This window comes from Trachypithecus francoisi, unplaced genomic scaffold (genome assembly GCF_009764315.1).
Source record: "Trachypithecus francoisi isolate TF-2019V2 unplaced genomic scaffold, Tfra_2.0 Lachesis_group8, whole genome shotgun sequence".
In the NCBI taxonomy this organism is placed as follows: domain Eukaryota; kingdom Metazoa; phylum Chordata; class Mammalia; order Primates; family Cercopithecidae; genus Trachypithecus; species Trachypithecus francoisi.
In genome coordinates, this window is record NW_022681473.1 from 60,675,225 (window position 1) to 60,689,408 (window position 14,184).

Consider the following 14,184-nt stretch of genomic DNA (forward strand, 5'->3'; position numbering starts at 1 on the left):
TCTTAGGCTGTTGAGACTTTAGCTGATAATTCAGATAAATCTTTATATGCAGGAAAATGTGGATTAGGGATCAGTATTGTGAAGGCAATTACAGGTTTAAGTAGTAGACTAGAAAAAAATGAGTGTTAGGATCCTTGAAATCCCCTTGAATGCCCCATAGAATATGGATTCTTTAAAATCTGCATAGTTAAGGGAAACAGTTTAGACTTGAAGTTTACATAAAAATTTTTCTGAAGAGAATGCTTAAATGCATATAAACAGTTGAAACTCCAAGAATTTGATTAAGTAGGTAGGAGATAGATCCTGGAATGTGCAGTTAAGAATACAAATAGTATAGGTAATCCTAAGAATGCATTTTGAGAAACAATCACTTATATTGATGTCACTATTGTCTTTAGGAAAAAATTCTGAGAATGATATGGTCGAAGTGATACCTTGGAGGTAGAACTGTGCACTGTGGTGATAACAGAAACAGAAAGACATTTCTTCTATATAAACCCAGGATGTGGTCCAACGGCAGCTTGCATACCTTCCTGTTGACTGGTTTTCCAGGCTTGGAGGCAGCTCATCATTGGATTTCCTTATTTTTCTTGTTCATCTATATGTCCATCCTTTTTGGCAATGGCACCCTCCTTCTTCTCATTAAGGAAGATCACAATCTTCATGAGCCCATGTACTTCTTTCTGGCCATGCTGGCTGCCACAGACCTGGGGCTGACACTGACCACAATGCCCACGGTGCTAGGAATCCTCTGGCTGGATTACAGGGAGATTGGAAGTGCAGCCTGCTTTTCCCAGGCCTACTTTATACACTCACTTTCCTTTGTCGAGTCTGGCATTCTGCTTGCCATGGCCTATGACCGTTTTATTGCCATCTGCAACCCTCTTAGATATACTTCCATACTTACTAATACTCGAATAGTGAAGATTGGGCTGGGAGTTCTGATGAGGGGATTTGTATCTGTTGTTCCCCCAATCATGCCCCTCTATTTTTTTCTCTATTGTCACTCCCATATTCTTTCACATGCATTCTGCCTTCACCAGGATGTCATTAAACTGGCCTGTGCTGATACCACCTTCAACCAACTGTACCCAGTTGTGCTTGTGGATTTTATATTTGTGCTAGATTCTCTGATTATCTTCATCTCCTATGTGTTGATACTCAAGACGGTCCTGAGCATTGCCTCCAGAGAGGAGAGGGCTAAGGCACTCAATACCTGTGTCTCCCATATCTGCTGTGTCCTGGTTTTCTATGTTGCAGTGATTGGATTATCTCTGATTCATCATTTTGGAAAGCAGGTTTCACATATTGTTCACCTCATTATGAGCTATATCTAGTTTCTGTTCCCTCCACTAATGAATCCTATAATATATAGTGTCAAGACCAAGCAGATTAAGAATGGCATTCTTCACCTTTTTACTACCCATAGAATTGGAACCTGATCTCCAACCATCACAGTCACTCTCACAAAATGTAAACACTCTAATATTTAGCAGGAGAACAAAGAAGTCTCATATCTAGCATACATGCTCATATGACTTGGTAAAATAGGTGTTAAAATAGAGCTTTAAGTTTCCCTAAGGTATCTCTTTAAGCCTAACTCTTTAGCTAAATGTAGTTCGTACAAATTTTTGTTGCATTCCTGTATACAGGATATTTTTCTAAGCTTCCAACTAAATTATTGTGATAACAATACTTTAGGCATCTATTGGTATGTCTATAATGTAACTAACATATGTTTATTTCATGGTATAAAGTTAGCAGATAGGAACAGAGTCATAAAAATATAAAATTATTAGTTGGTTTGAGTGAAATGGAATAGAGTTTAGTTTACTGTATCAAATCCAATTTCCAACTCCTATGAATTCCTCTGCAGATTCATACAAACAATGGGAACCTATAAATTTGGTCACTGAAGTTCAGGAATTTTCCTGCAAAAAAGAATAAAATCTTCTTTGATCAGTGAACTAATCACTCATCATCCCAACAGTCTAGTTGGCTCCTTCTCCCTCAATCAAATGATCATGAATTTGTCTCAAAAATGATAAACTCATATTTATTCCTTAAGACAGTACCTTCTGACAAACTTGTAACAAAAAAAAATGTGAGAAGAGGAATCATGGATAAATGAGAGGATGTAGACACAGTCAGTACCTCCTTCTATCTTGCTCTCATTCTTATCCCACTACCCTAATTGCTAGCTCTGATGTTGAGGCCATCCCCAGATATCTACCTGTGGCTAACTAGTCTGAATTAGCAGAAGGGACAGTTCCTTCATCTCCTTTTGCTATGAACAAGCTCTGAAGACACAAAAAGTAGGCTTTTGCATTTTTTTGAAGAATGATTGCTTTCTATACATACATCCTGATTCCATTTAAGAAGTATAAATTTCCCGAAGAATACAACAATGTCATTCTTACTTGATTAAAATTGTCTAACGAGTTAGGAAGCGACCCATAACTCAATGTAAAATATCCTAAAAAGAGGGAGGTTATGCCTTAATTACACTTTAATCAGAGCAAAAATAATATTTCAGTGAGACAGGAGAGGGGACTATATAGAAGACACTGTTTATGTCTTTGGTGTTTTGCCCAGATCATTTTACAGAACTGTGCATCTGTGAATGTTGGCTGCTCATTGTTCATGGTTTCTGCTTTCTGCAGGTTGTTGTTCTCAACTTAATAGGAAATATCTCATGAAGAGAATGGCCTCTGCTCCCCAGGAAGCAGGCCATAGGCAAATACTGACCCTCTTGCCTTCTGAAGCTAAGCTCCAGCCGTGACTATACACTTGCTTACCGCCTTTCTCGGTCTACATTGTTTTTCCTTGCTCCCTGTCTCCTGAGAGCGTTCATTAATAAATTGCACACATCCTGGTGAACACGGTGAAACGCTGTTTCTACTAAAAAATTAAAAAAAAAATTAGCCGGGCGTGATGGTGGGCGCCTGTAGTCCCAGTTACTCCAGAGGCTGAGGCAGGAGGATGGCTTGAACCCAGGAGACGGAGCTTGCACTGAGCTGAGATCGCGCCACTGCACTCCAGCCTGGGCAACAGAGCGAGACTCTGACTCAATAAATAAATAAATAAATAAGAGACATAATTGTGAAAAAACTGAGCACATAAAAAAGCTATAGGCTTTATCATTTTTTTAATCCTTGTCCCTCCATGTCATCTGAGCAACAGTCTGAATACTAAATTGTGAGTGTGAGTGCATGTATGTGATGGTAGGTTTTTGTCCTACTTTCATTCATAAAACCAAACATGTGTCCCTTAATTATGCTCTACCACATCCACAACTCATTTTATTCATAAAAATATTGTGAGGTGGATATTATCACTGTTTTCTTGATGGGGAAATTTAATATAAAAAGTTAAATATTCTCTCCAAGGGCATAAAATTTATAAGTAGTATAGTCGTGATTCAAATTTATATCTTCTAATTATAAGGCCCGTGTGAATGGTACGCCACTAAAATAGTCTATCCTTAGTGGCTTCTACTTTTTGCCTTGTATTCCATCATGCTTATAGAAGTAGTACCTACTTCCTTTTTCTGAAAATTTCTCCTCTTTCTACTCCAAAAATATTGTTCCCTATGAAAACTGGTATTTTGCATTGTATCTCCAAGCTCTTAACTGCAGTAGAACTTTTTAAAAAATAATTTTTCAATATGACATTGCAAAAAAAAAAAAAACAGTAATGCTTTTATTGTGGTAGAAGTACTAAAATGCAATGCTTAAAATCGTTAATGACAATGTTTTTCATCAGGCAAGTGACTTCAAACTGTAATAAGTATTTAGAGTAAATTGTAGATAAAGAACTGATAATAAATACAAAGAATCTTCAAATCCCTGATTCCATGTTTTCCTTAGATTCAGTGACAAGGAGGACAGTTTGAATCTTTTTTGATTCCACAACCTAATAAACTCCTCTTCTTGTAATTTGTTTTGTTCAGCCTAGTTTCAGTTGAGTTTCAGTCACTTGTAACCAAAGACTATTAAAAATTATATCATCTCAGTTGCAGATATGTGAATCTTCTCTAACTATTATTTAAAACTGGAAAATACTGTCAGGTAGAAGAGCTGCCTCTTTTTCTAAAATACAGGAAATTGAACCTAAAAATGGCAGGAAAGTTGACCATTGATGAATGATTTATGAAGTTATTTTCCCTGTCTAAGAAGTTCATTTCTGACTTGAAAGAAAGTGAAAAACTAAATTCATTGAGAAGATGCTGTGGGATGAATACAGATACAGGATATTGGTGGGAGGGAAAACTAAATAATTATCTCAAACTTATTTATACAGAAGGCTACATGGTGGAAGTCCACTTAGACATATTTTTCTATTCAAAACCCATTTTAACAATCATAAACACAATATATTAGTATTATCATTAAATGTAGAACTTTCTGTGATCTCCTACAAGTCTTCCTGTGGTAAAATGCTATGTACTATTAGAAGCCTTAGCAAGTTAATACAGGAACAGCAAACCGAATACTACATATTCTCACTTGTAAGTGGGAGCTAAATGATGAGAACACATGGACACATGGAGGGGAACATCAAACACTGGGTCCTGTTGGAGGGTGGAGGGTGAGAAGAGGGAGAGGATCAGGATAAGTAACAAACAGGTACTAGGCTTAATCCTGAGTGATGACATAATCTGTACAACAAACCCTCATGACACAAGTTTACTTATGTAACAAACCTGCTCTTGTACTCCTGAACTTAAAATGAAAGTTAGAAAAAGAAGGCTAGTTATAACACTGTCTCCCAGGAAACACTGCACATAAGTTTGTGTTCATCAGAAGAGTACAGTTCGGAGGGGCCCAGTGGACTAACAAACTGGTGAACCACCTTCTTACAGCAAGTGAAGCCTGTAATTTAGTTTTGATCATTCAAGACTGAAAGAATATAACTTATATAGAGAAGGACTTCATGAGGAATAAATTTGATGGTGCCTATTAAGATAAATAAGTAGCATGTAGTTATAGGAAATCTAAGGTGTAAAAGAATATGAATTTAAAAAAGCCATTGCCAAATACCATCCTTTCTTTTTCAAATAATATTATAATTGTATAGTATGGGCTTGAAGGGATAATATACCATAAGAATATTTAATTTGATTCAGGAAATGAAAGGCTAAGTGTGCGTTCTTGTAGACAAAATAAATAAGCCAATCTTAGAAATGATTAAGAAGACATGGAAGAATCTTAGAGACCCACTGAAAAAATATGTATGTTCTAATGAGTTGACAGATCACTTTTCCTCCTATATAAAATGAATTTATACTAGATAAGGGGCAGATGAGCTTTATTCATCGCACTAACGAATAATTGCTGGGTTCCTTCACCAAAGATGCAGATTTTTATAGGGTAAATGAAAGGTGAATTTAAAGATACTTACTAGATTATATGAGTATTAAATTGGGCATCAAGGATGATTAGAAATGATTAAGGACTCAGAGGTCTCCATGTCCAATTAAAGAATGTAAATCTGTTTTGATTTTATAGCCTAAATCCTTAGACATAGTCATTGTTATTAATAAACTCATAGACAAAATTTATTTTATGGGAAAATATAAAAAATTTATGTCCCTTGATCTCAAGTACATGCCACCAAACTGACAGATGATGGTGATTAGTGACAAAGCGCCTCAAAAATAAATGAGATGGCCCTATGTTAGTCATGGTTCTCCAGAATAATAGAATCAACAGGATTTACCCAACTTCAAATTATACTACAAGGTGACAGTAACTGAAACAACATGGGACTGATACAAAAACAGACACATGGACTAATGGAACAGGATAGAGAACTCAGAAGTAAGACCACACATCTAAAACAATCTGATCTTCAACCAACCTGGTAAAAACAAGTAATGGGGAAGGGATTCCCTATTTAATAAATTGTGCTGGGAGAACTGACTAACCATACACAGAAAATTGAAACTGGACCCCTTCCTTATACCTTATACATAAATTAACTCAAGATGGATTAAAGACTTAAGTGTAAAACCCAAAACTATAAAAACTTTAGAATAAATTCTAGGCAATACCATTCAGGACATAGGCACAGGCAAAGATTTCGTGATGAAAATGTCAAATACAATTGCAACAAAAGCAAACGCTGACAAATGGGATCTAATTAAACTAAAGAGGTTGGGCATGGTGGCTCATGCCTATAATCCCAGCACTTTGGGAGGCCAAGGTGGGTGGATCACTTGAGGTAGGGGGTATAAGAGCAGTCTGGCCAACATGGTGAAACTCCGTCTCTACTAAAAATAATTAAAAAAATTTTTTTTGCTGGGTATGGTAGTGAGCACCTGTAACCCCAGCTGCTCAGGAGTCTGAGGCAGGAGAATTGCTTGAACCCAGGAGGCAGAGGTTGCAGTGAGCTAAGATCGCACCACTGCACTCTAGCGTGGGTGACAGAGTGACACTTCATCTCAAAATAAAGAAAAATGAAATGAAATAAAGAGCTTCTAAATAGCAAAATAAACTATCATCAGAGCAAAAAGGCAACCTACAGAATAGGAGAAAATTTCTGCAATCCATCCATCTGACAAAGGTCTAATATCCAGAATCTATGAGGAACTTAAACAAATTTACAAAAAAAAAAGAGAGAGAAAACAAACACACACACACAAAAACAACCCCATTAAAATGTGGGCAAAGGACACGAACAGACACTTCTCAAAAGAAGACATTTATGTGGCCAACAAACATACGAAAAAAGTCTCAATATCACTGATCATTAGAGAAATGCACATGAAAACCACAATGAAATACCATCTCAAGTCAGTCAGAATGTTGGTTATTAAAAAGTCAAGAAACAACAGATGCTAACAAGGTTGCAGAGAAATAGGAACTCTTTTACACTGTTGGTGAGAATGTAAACTAGTTCAACCATTGTGGAAGACAGTGTGGAAATTCTTCAAGGATTTAGAACCAGAAATACCATTTGACCCCACAATCCCATTACTGGGTATATACCTAAAGGAGTAAAAATCATTCTGTTACTAAGATACATGCACATGTATGTTCATTGTAGCACTATTCACAATAGCAAAGACATGGAATAAACCCAAATACCCATCAATGAAAGACTGGATAAAGAAAATGTGGTACATAAAACACATAGTGAAATACTATCCAGCCAAAAAAAAGGAATGAGATCATGCCCTTTGCAGGGCCATGGATGGAGCTGAAAGCCATTATCCTCAGCAAACTAATGCAGGAACAGAAAACCAAACACCACATGTTCTCACTTAGAAGTGGGAGCTGAACAATGAAAATGAGAACACATGGAAACAGTGAGCAGAACAACACACACTGGAGTCTGTCAGGGGGTGGGGTATGGTGAGGGAGAGCATTAGAAAAAATAGCTAATGCATGCTGGGCTTAACACCTAGGTGATGGGTTGATAGGTACAGCAAACGACCATTGCACACATTTACCTATGTAATAAACCTGCACATCCTGCACGTGTACCTCAGAAATTAAAAATAAAGATTACAAAATTAGAATGTACATAAAAATATGGAAATTAATAAATGTAATTCACTGCATTTAAAAAAAAGTAATGGAAAAAACTGCAATTACTGTTGCACCAACCTAATACAAGGAATTAATAGATGTGATCATAGAGGAAAGCAAGTCCCAAGATATTCAAAGTGAGTCATCAAGTTGAAAACTCAAGAGAGCCCTGTAGTTTAGTCCCAGTCCAAGTCTGAAGGCCTGAGAACTAGGAGGATTGATGGTGTACTTGCAACCCAAAAGCCATCAGGCGTCAGACCCAGGAAGTTTTGATGTTTCAGTTCAATCTAAAGGCAGAAAAAAAGGTCTACATTCCAGTTTGAAGGCCATCAATAAGGAAGAATTCTCTCTGATTTGGGGAAGGGTCAGACTTTTTGTTCTATTCAGATTTTCAACTGATTGGATGAAGCCGCCTGCAATAGGAAGGACCATCTGCTTTACTTGATCTACCAATTTAAATATTAATCTCATCTGAAAACACCCTCACAAAAACACCTAGAATGATGTTTGACAAATATTTGGGCACTTCATGGCTCAGTCAAATTGGCATATAAAACTAACCATCAGAGCCTGTAGAGGATGATTTAAAGGATGGAATCTTCAGAGATGATTGTGGAATCCAGCAGGCTGACAGATAATAGAATCAAACTACAGAATAAAAAAAGAAGCCGGTATTGTCAGCACAGGCTTACTCAACAAACAGCAAAAATCCTAGGATAGAGACCTTCCTGAATTGTTAGTAATATAAGCTTATAATACCTGAATATTGCCTTCCTATATGCCGTATGTAATATAGGGCAGCAGTTAGATATAGACTGTGACACCAGAACTCAGACCAAGAGCCAACAAATGGGAAGACCAGAAAAATATTTTCATTTTAAAAAGTTAGGCAATTTCTAATAATGTGACTGTCTTAGTATTTTCAGAACTGATATTCTAATAAATATTGAGTTATATGATTTAGAAGGATACAAGCACTCAGTGGATGACCCTTGTCAGGAAACACTGCATCAAAGAAGGCTTTTATTACAGGAGATGGAGGTCTTTCCCAATCTGAGATTATGCTGCTGTGATGTGATACTTCACTTCACAGGCAATACAGCAGGAAACAGGAAAAGAATGAACAAGGTCTTAGAAAACACATGAAGGAGAGACACATAAATGACTATTTAAGGAAATAGAAGATACTTTGGGTGCCCTGCCTAATTCCTCCCAGTGCCCCTAAGCTTGGTGACGTTGAGTGTTGACTGATAATAGTTGTTCCTATTCTCTGGAGGCTTATCCTCCACCAACAGTGTCACTTCACATGAGATTTTATCCCAACTCTGGGGCAGTGTGCAGGAAATTACTTTATATCTGTTCTAGGATAAGTGATGTTTCCAGGAATAGAGTCATATTTATGGGGCAGAAGATTAGTGTACTGCCAGTGAGAGGGTCAATATACCTACTAATGAAACAGGAGGGCAGCCTGAAATTAAATCATTATCTCCAGGTCTTACTACCCCCACCTCATTTTAAATTCAAAGCATGGCTCCCCTAAATCAATTCAAACCTTAATTTTCACTGAGTACACACCAGACACACAAACTTTCAAACTTAAGCCATTTCCAGGGACTGACTCTTAATCATGATTTCCTGCTACTGTTCTACTTATATTTAGAAAGACCTATGAGCAGAAGGCAGTTCAGGAGGAACTTAACTGATGTGAAATGTCAGGGGCCAAGATGTGACCCACATGGTTCATCACAATGCACCCATACTCATTTTCAAATCTCATAGTTGGGTGAAGTTCCAGGATAAATTTAGGACATAAGACTGATGAGACAATAGAAATTCTCAGATCCTTATTTCTCTGACAGACTACGAGTATGATTGTATTCAAGTACAAATTATCAGAGAAAGCCAGGGATGTAAGGAATACCTCCACTATGTCCCCTTTTTAACATTACTACAGGACTCTTAAAGTAAATAAGATTTTTTAAACTTGATTTATATTGCTCCAGAAGCAGTAACTCTTGATTCTTGGGCAAGACTTACCAAGACAGAAAACAAGCTTATTGTTTGAAAGAACTTATCAGCAGTACTCATTTGTGAGTATATATAACAAACAATCTTGTTTGAAACCAAGAAAAGATTAAGTGTGAGGGATTTATCAAGCTTTGTCTAAGTTGAGTGAGCTTATTGGCTACAGGATTAGGGAATAACAAGAGTAGGCTTCACGGTATCTTCTTTTTGAGGTGGGGAATCATACAAGACAAAGTTGGTTTGATAGCATGACTTCCGTCTGCTGGATGAAACTACAATTCTGTTTTCTTTTTGCAAAGAAAATATGGGACTTTAGAACACAGTTCTGGAGCCCACTTCCTTCTCCAAAAGAGGCTTGAAAAAAGAATCCCAGCAGCCTAATTATCCAGCATCAAGAGAGATATTGGGGAACAATTTTGAATACAAATAACCTCATAAATTAACCCTGCTAGCAGTCTTCAGATACACCATTTAAACTAATTTCTACACCAGGACTTAGCAATCACCTCTCCCCTTAATTTCTGATACCCCAGGTCAGGCTCTAGTGACTATGGGAGAATGGAATGAAGACAATTGAGAGGAAAATAAAGAACAATCTTCTTGGACTTCTCTTCCACCACATAGTTGTTGCAAGAGGGTAAATAGAGAAAAGAGGCAAGATATCTGTATCTATGGATTCTGCCAGATGTATCAACCTTTAACACAGAAGTTCAACTTCTTAGAAAATGCTAACTCTGAAAGAAAAACAGTAGTTTTATGTGATGGGTGCTTACATGAATAATTAAGAGTTCTGAGTTGACATCTAGAAGTTCTTGTTAGCTCAGCGCTATTAGGAACACTTTTCCTTCAATAGAAATTTTCTTTGGAAGAGGCAGGAGAGGAAAGAGACTGACTTTGGGAGTGAATGTGCAGGGTGGGGTCACCATGACACCTGTAGGTCTCTATACTACATCTCCTCCTCCTCTGGATGCAGTTCTCTAGGCTCGGTTTTCTTTATCTTACATCCACCTATGTTCCCTTTCTGCCTCCTTCTTCCTCTTGTTTGTAGCTCCCACATTTTCAGCTTATACATTAGCCAATTAGTATATTAGTAATATTTTGAAGTCATTGTTTTTACATAAATCAGTTTAACAATCAGCATACCACTCAGTGATCAATGTGTTAATCATAAAGTAATTAAAATTTTATAAATGACTTTACAATCAATATGTCAAACTCTGTTATTGCTTCCAGGGCCACTGATGTATTAATACAATAGTTAGTAAGGTAGGCAATGTTAGTGTTGGAGTGGGAGTAGAACTGTGTTTTTTACTACAATGAGTTAGAGCCACTAGGTCTGGTCTGAGAGACTAGTAAAAGAATGTAAACAGTAAAAATTTTGTGCTAAGTTTTATGCTAAAATCTGGGTGATGCAAAACAGACATCTGGGGTTTAGTTAGAGAGGGCAAAATAAGAGACAATATAGAAATAGACACAACAAAGGGTGATGGATACAGGAAGAAAGACACAGGAAAACAATAGGATGGGGACATACAGCTGCACCCTATGTACCTGAGCAGATGGGGCAGAAATGATCAGCGCTGCCCAGGCTAGTCCAGCCTAAATAAGTTGAACCATGCATTAGAGTGAAAAATAAATGTTTAATGTTGTCAGCCATTGATGTTATACAGGACTTTGTCATGTGACAATTCTGTGATAGTAGATAAATAATACAATAATTTACATAAACTCTAAATATTAGTTTATTATAGAACTCTATAAACTCAATAAAATATGGATAATAGTAATATTTTGCATTGGTTTTCTATTGTTATACACAAATTACTGCAACTTGAGCTGCTTAAAACATGATTAGTTTATTATATCACATTTCTGTAGGTCTACACTCTAATAGGCTTAACTGAGTTTTCTGCTTAGGATATTATAAGGTTAAATTCAAAATGTCAGGAGAACTGGGCTCTTTTCTGAAGGCTCTGGGAAAGACTTCGCTTCCACGTTCATTCAGATTATAGTCAGAGTTCAGTTTCTTTTCTTTTTTCCTTTTTTTTTTTTTTTTGTGAGATAGAATCTCACTCTGTCACCCAGCCTGGAGCACAATGGCATAATCTCTTGCTCCCTGCAACCTGTGCCACCCGGGTTCAAGCGATTCTGCTGCCCCAACTTCCCAAGTAGCTGGAACTACAGGCACCTGTGACCACACCTGGCTAATTTTTGTGTTTTCGGTAGGGACACGGTTTCACCATGTTGGCCAGGCTGGTCTGGAATTCCTGACTTCAGGTGATCCGCCCGCCTCGGCCTCCCAAAGTGCTGGGATTACAGGCTTGAGTGAGCCACTGCACCTGGCTGTCAGAGTTCAGTTTCCTACTGCTGAGCTCTGAAGTCCCAGTTTTTTTTTTTTTTTCAGCCTGTTAGCTAGGATGCCCGTTCTGTACATAGGGGCTTCTTGCATTCCTTCTTTTGTGACCTCCTTATATTTCAAACCAGCAACTGACCCATAACCTTTCTCAAATTTTGAATATGTCTGGCTTCCTAGTCTCCTACTGTAGTCGAAATTGAGGATGAAGTAGTATGGTCTAGAGCTGTGCTGTCCAAAACAGTAGCATCTGGTTAGCTTGGTGAAAACTGCTTTTCGGGGCTCATGAAATTAGACTAGGTTCCCCTGAGTAATTTCCTTTTCAATTAACCAAAAGTCAACAGATCAGCAACTTTAATTACATCTGTATAACCCCAAACATGATATTGTATCGTATTCACAGTCCCAGAAATTAGGATAGGAAATTTTGTGGTAGAAAGGTTTTTAAATTTATGCCTATCACACCTATTTAAAAAAATAGCTAGTGATAGAGGAGACTTTCTTTTCCAATACATGCGTTAGTTTTAAAGTATGTGTGAAATAATTTTTATTCTTAACTTTTTTTGATGAAGCACAATGTCTGAAAGGGTGGTAGAAAGCAGCTGTAGTCGAAACTGAGGATAAAGTAGCATGGTCTAGAGCTGTGCTGTGCAAAACAGTAGCATCTGGTTAGCTTGAGTCAGAATTTTCTGTAAGTGTAAGCACTCGATTTTGAAGAATTTGTACAAAAAAAAATTGTGGGAACTATCTCATATATGATTTTTATGCTGATTATCTATTAAAATGATAATATTTTGGATATAGTAGCTTAAATAAGATGTGTTATTAATACTAATTTTATCACTTTTCTTTTTACTCTTTTTAATGTGAGTACCAGAATATTTAAAATCACATATTTAGCTCTAATTCTATTTCCACCACATAGTGCTGGTCTAGGGAGGTGTTTTGTTTGTTTCTCCTCAGATATCCACCATGTCATCCACCATTAGTGCTGCCCCTTTTCTCCTCACTGGCTTTCCAGGTCTGGAGAGATTTCATCCTTGGAGTTCTATCTCCTTTTTTGTCATCTACGTCTCTACAGTCCTTGGCAAGGGCACCCTCTTCTTTATCAGAGAAGACTACACTCTTCCTGAGCCCATGTACTACTCTCTGGCTATATTGGCAGCCACAGACCTTGGTGTAACTTTGACAACAATGTCCACTGTGCTTGGCAGTTTCTAGCTGGATCACAGGAAAATAAGCCATGGAACCTGCTTCCCCCAGGCGTGTCTAATCCACTCCCTTTCTATTGTGGAGGCCGGAGTGTTTCTCGTCATGGCCCGTGACAGTTTTATTCGCACCCGTAATCTCCTGAGATACACCTCCATTCTCACCAATGCTAAGGTGGTGAAGATAGGTTTGAGGGTTCTAATGAGGAGATTTATTATGCCAGTTGTGCCCATAATCACTACCCTCTCTGGATTCCCCTACTGTCGATCCCATGTCCTCTCCCATGCCTTCTGCCTGCACCAGGATGTGATCAAACTGGCCTGTGCAGACTTTACCTTTAATAGACTTTATCCTATAGTCCTGTTCTCATCAACTGGTTTCTTGGACTTTGTGCTTATCCTTATCTCTTACATTCTGATCCTTAAGAAGGTCATGGGAATTGCCTTAGGCAAGGAGCAGACTGAGGCCCTAAATACTTGTATTTCTCACATTAGCTGTGTTATGGTTTTTTATGTCACTGTGACTGGGCTAACCCTCATTCACAGATTTGGAAAAAATGTTCCACATGTAGTTCACATTATCATGAGCTATGTCTACTTTGTCTTCCGCCCATTTATGAATCCAATAATCTATAGTATTAAGACCAAGCAGATACAGAATGGCATCAGTCGCCTTCTGTCTTTTCACAGAATTTGAACCTAATTGATGACTTTGGGGGTATCTCCCCATTGCAGAATGGATTTGTCATATGATTCCAAGGTGGCTCAAAACCAAAGACCTGCCATTCTTGTCATTTAAAAGACACAGAATCATTGCGCCAATTCTCTGTGTCCCCATCCCACTCCTAAGGGCATTGACTTTAGTTTTGTTGCTCTGATTGGTAGATAGATTTGCTTTATGTTGTCATTTTCCACTCTGTCAGAATCACTTCTCTTCATGCCTATCTGAGGTCAAGGATACTTGAAATGGTTACAGAATGTATACAGACGTAGTAGAATGACGTAGCTTGATGGAGTTTCCCAACACTGCATGGAAAACAGGTTAATAATTTTCTGTATGCCT

The 14,184-nt window shown here is 37.7% G+C and overlaps 2 protein-coding genes across 2 annotated transcripts; both read left to right on the plus strand.

Annotated features, from left to right (window-relative positions):
• The first annotated feature begins 503 nt into the window (after positions 1-503).
• Positions 504-1,337, plus strand: LOC117081246 (olfactory receptor 51B5). Its single transcript, XM_033207066.1, has one exon. It carries the CDS (start codon positions 504-506, stop codon positions 1,335-1,337), a length of 834 nt encoding a protein of 277 aa, XP_033062957.1.
• Positions 1,338-12,885: 11,548 nt separating this feature from the next.
• Positions 12,886-13,818, plus strand: LOC117081314 (olfactory receptor 51B6-like). Its single transcript, XM_033207133.1, is given in 1 exon segment — positions 12,886-13,818. A coding segment is annotated over 1 exon segment (933 nt).
• The last annotated feature ends 366 nt before the right edge of the window (positions 13,819-14,184 follow it).